The following is a 3,937-nucleotide window of genomic DNA, read 5'->3' as shown; positions in this document are numbered from 1 at the left end:
ATGTCTGTACGTATTGTCGTCGTCGTTTAACGTCCGCTTTCCATGCTAGCATGGGTTGGACGATTTGACTGAGGACTGGTGAAACCAGATGGCTACACCAGGCTCCAATCCGATCTGGCAGCGTAATTCAATTTATTCACATCCCAGAGACACATGTGCTTTAAGGTTAAGGATTTGATAGAAAACCAAAGCTATATTTGTGACTGTGATGTGGTAATGTCCTAATGATATCTCCAATTTATGCAGAACTATTAAAGTTGAAAAATAAAAATTCTCATTTGAGTTGTGCTTTGCATATCTCTTCCAAATCTGTACTTGTTCAATTTTGAATGAAATGGAGCTTTAATCTCTGAAACCCATCATCTTCATTTAATGTCCATCTTCCATGCTTCCATGGGTTGGATGGTACACATCTGTATTGCTAATTCTAACCACTTCACATATAACATTTTATACTGTAATTTCTCACTTTTTACACTGTTATGTCTACAAATATGCCAATATTTCAGTATGTGCATTTAACTTTTTCCACATTTGTATTCCTTATTCTGCTCTGTCACTTCCTTATTCACCATTACATTCACTCTCTCTAGCCACTATTGTTTCAGTCATATTATCAAATGTTAACACTTTTGGTCATCCATAAAGTTTTCTTGCTTATCTTTCAGCTATTCCAATATTTTTGTTACATCACCAAGTCCAGAAAACTTAAAAACTCTATTTGAATTCATATTTAAAGGTTTTGATGTACTAGAATATCAGGTAAGGCTGTTTCATGATATGCATTTGTTCTTGGTCTGTCATGAGTATACACAATTTAACAGAAGTAGTAGAACTTGTTAAAGGTAACATTTCTGCTTGATGGAATTCGCTTGGCATATAGTTTATAATGCTATCCCTTATTGTTATGCAAAGCACCACAGAGCATAGAAATCAGAATTTTGTAATACCATATTCCAGCCTTCTTTGAAATCACTGCTTGTGTAAGTTGAAGGATCCTTGATGTGGCTGTTCAACTTGCTAGAAAAGGTTGATAAAAATTTCCCTCTAGTCACACCTTATTGTCTTCAAATTGAGACATTTTGGATAATGCAGTTGCCATTACTCTATTCCTTGATAAAATAGATTTTAAAAAAACACAATTGTCAGAGTCAGAATCGAAATCGAACCAAATTCGACGACTGGCACCCATGCCAATCTTTCCTTCATTGGACACTTGCCAAGACTTGTTGGGGCAAGTGAAATCAAAGTCGTAATTGAACCAAATTTGATGACTGGCACCCATACCAGTGGAGTGCTATTAGCACGATCCGAGCATGATCATTGCCAGAACAGCTGTCTGGCACTTGTGCCGGTGGCATGTGAAAACACATTCGAGCGAGGTCATTGTCAGTGCTACTGGACTGGCTCCTGTGCAGGTGGCATGTAAAAAACACCATTTGAGCATGACTGTTGCCAGTACTGCCTAACTGGCCCTCATGCCGGTGGCATGTAAAAGCACCCACTACACTCTCGGAGTGGTTGGCGTTAGGAAGGGCATCCATCTGTAGAAGCTCTTCCAAATCAGATTGGAGCCTGGTGCAGACTTCTGGTTCACCAGTCCTCAGTCAAATCGTCCAACCCATGCTAGCATGGAAAGTGGACGTTAAATGATGATGATGATAACATCTTTGTAGGTTTGGTTAGTAAAAACAGATTTATGTCTAAACAAAAAACATTTTGGCATCACAACCTTTGACAAGATTTTTGCAAAAGTCAGATCATTATGTTGACCTGGTTGTATCTCATGTTTTACTTATAGTTTGTTTAGTAAGGTTCACACTTGCTGTCTCAGATTGTTTCTATATTGGACAATATCCAGAACAAACTATTGTGCCAGTAGTGTACATTTGGCACTAAATAAACTTGGAGAATTATGTGGCATATTCTGTAGTTGTAAAATTATATTATCAGATTTAACCATAGTTTCTGCCTGTTATTTCTCTTGTATTAATGTATTACATAACTATGCTTAGTATGCTTGTTGATAATGTTCTAAACACCATGTTTGATAGTATACCATGCAATGTTCTAACTGTACTATGTTCAATACTATACTTTGTGATACTTATTTTAATTGTGCCATATCTAGTACTATAGTATGTAGTAATATAAACATTATATTCAGTGTTATTGTCATCATCTTCAACATCATTATTCTTATATACATTTCTTCTAAGCTGGCTTCAATCGGAAGGAATTATTGATGCAGTATTCTTCAGCTGTATACCCTTTATTGTTTTCAAGATGGTACCTTATTCCACATATTTCTATGTTAAGGTATTGAGCTGCCAGACTTTTTGTTAATGTGAGACACAAGGATGGTTACTGTTTCCCGACAATGTCTCTTTGAGAACCTACAAACACTTATTGGTTTCCTCTCTATCTCTCACATGCATGCATGCACCCACCCACACACACACACATACATACATACATACATTCATTCATTCATTTCCTGTCTATTAACTTTCAGTTACAAGGTACTAATCAGCTCAAAGATATCGTAGTAGACATTTGACTAAAGTGTCATGCAATGTGATCACACCTAAAATTTTATTGTGAACTAGATTTCTTGACCACATGGTGTTGGCTGCACCTATCATGTTCAGTATTATATTGTGTCAATATTCTGACAATCCCTGTGGTAGAAATTAATATACTATGCTCTAAAAGAGTGTTTTCTATTTTGTGTAAACCTGTACCATATGTTTATGTGGCTCATACCATTTCTACCTTGGTACACTGTCTGATGTACACCTTGTATTTGTCTACTGCAGGAACACATTGACTATGAAATAATCCAGTCATCAAACCCTGACTTCAACAAAGCCATTGTCAGAGTCAATATATTCAGAGACCATCGGCAGACAATACAGGTAAGTTATTTTATGCTTATCATTTAATGTTTGTAACACTGTAGATATAGATGATGTATCTGAACAATCATTAAAGTGTCAGACGAAATACTTTGTGATATTTCAGGCTTTTTACATTCTTTTGTCAAATCCCACTGAGATCAGTTTATTTTATTCTTCTGCAGTTGGTAAAATTATAGTACCATTCAAGTATTGGGTCATCCCATAAATAATGTGGTTTTGTTTTTATACTTCTTTTATTTTTCAAAATTAAGATAAACAAAGTTCTTTTTTAATCTAAAATATACTCTCCTCCATTTTCTACAATGTTCTTCCATCTATCTGGTAGACTTTCAAGGCCCCTCTTCTAAAATTCACTTGTCCATGATGGAAAATACTCCTTCAGTACTTACTGTTCTGACCTCATCTACAGAATTCATATTTTTTCCATCCTAATGATTTTGAAGACTGCGGAATAAATGATAATCAGATGAGGCTATGTCTGGTGAATCTAGTGGGTGGGGCATCATTTCCCATTCAAACTGCTCCAATTTTTAGAATGTCATCCTCTCTGTAAGTAGAAGACACTTACCCAAGGTGCTGTGCAGTGGGACTGAAGCCAAGATCACATGGTCTGGAAGCAAGCTACTCAAGCATATGTTTTTTTCTTTTACACTTGAAAATTTTTGTAAGTTTTATTTCCCTTTTTTTTTTCCTAGTATATCCATCCTACTGATGCTCACAAACTTGGTCAAGCTGAATTGGTTTGCATTGATGAAGCAGCTGCCATTCCATTGCCTTTGGTAAAGGAACTCATTGGACCCTACCTTGTTTTCATGTCTTCAACTGTTAATGGGTAAGTGCCCTTGCATTCACTTTTTCTTCATCACCATCATCATTTTTAAAGGTCTTTCTCAATATTATATTAAGGAATAAATTTAGCATGTCTATCTAGCAATCAATCTGTCTGCCTTCACTATATATATATGTAGATGGCCCTGCTCAGTATGTAGAAAAGGAGTAGGTAGTAACTCTATAAG

The 3,937-nt window shown here is 36.0% G+C and overlaps 1 protein-coding gene across 2 annotated transcripts in view; it reads left to right on the top strand.

The window, feature by feature from the left end:
• The window catches only part of LOC106873658 (RNA cytidine acetyltransferase), a 47,843-nt gene that overhangs the window by 17,720 nt on the left and 26,186 nt on the right, over window positions 1-3,937 (top strand). For both annotated transcript variants that reach the window (XM_052966197.1, XM_014921109.2), the window contains exons 10-12: window positions 669-762; window positions 2,820-2,918; window positions 3,617-3,753. In XM_052966197.1, coding sequence (XP_052822157.1) covers window positions 669-762; window positions 2,820-2,918; window positions 3,617-3,753 — 330 coding nt within the window. The remainder of the gene's footprint in view (window positions 1-668; window positions 763-2,819; window positions 2,919-3,616; window positions 3,754-3,937) is intronic.

The sequence above is a fragment of the Octopus bimaculoides genome, chromosome 3, assembly GCF_001194135.2.
Source record: "Octopus bimaculoides isolate UCB-OBI-ISO-001 chromosome 3, ASM119413v2, whole genome shotgun sequence".
In the NCBI taxonomy this organism is placed as follows: Eukaryota; Metazoa; Mollusca; class Cephalopoda; order Octopoda; family Octopodidae; genus Octopus; species Octopus bimaculoides.
The sequence above is the reverse complement of the archived record's forward strand: the minus strand, read 5'-3'. Positions and strand labels throughout refer to the sequence as shown.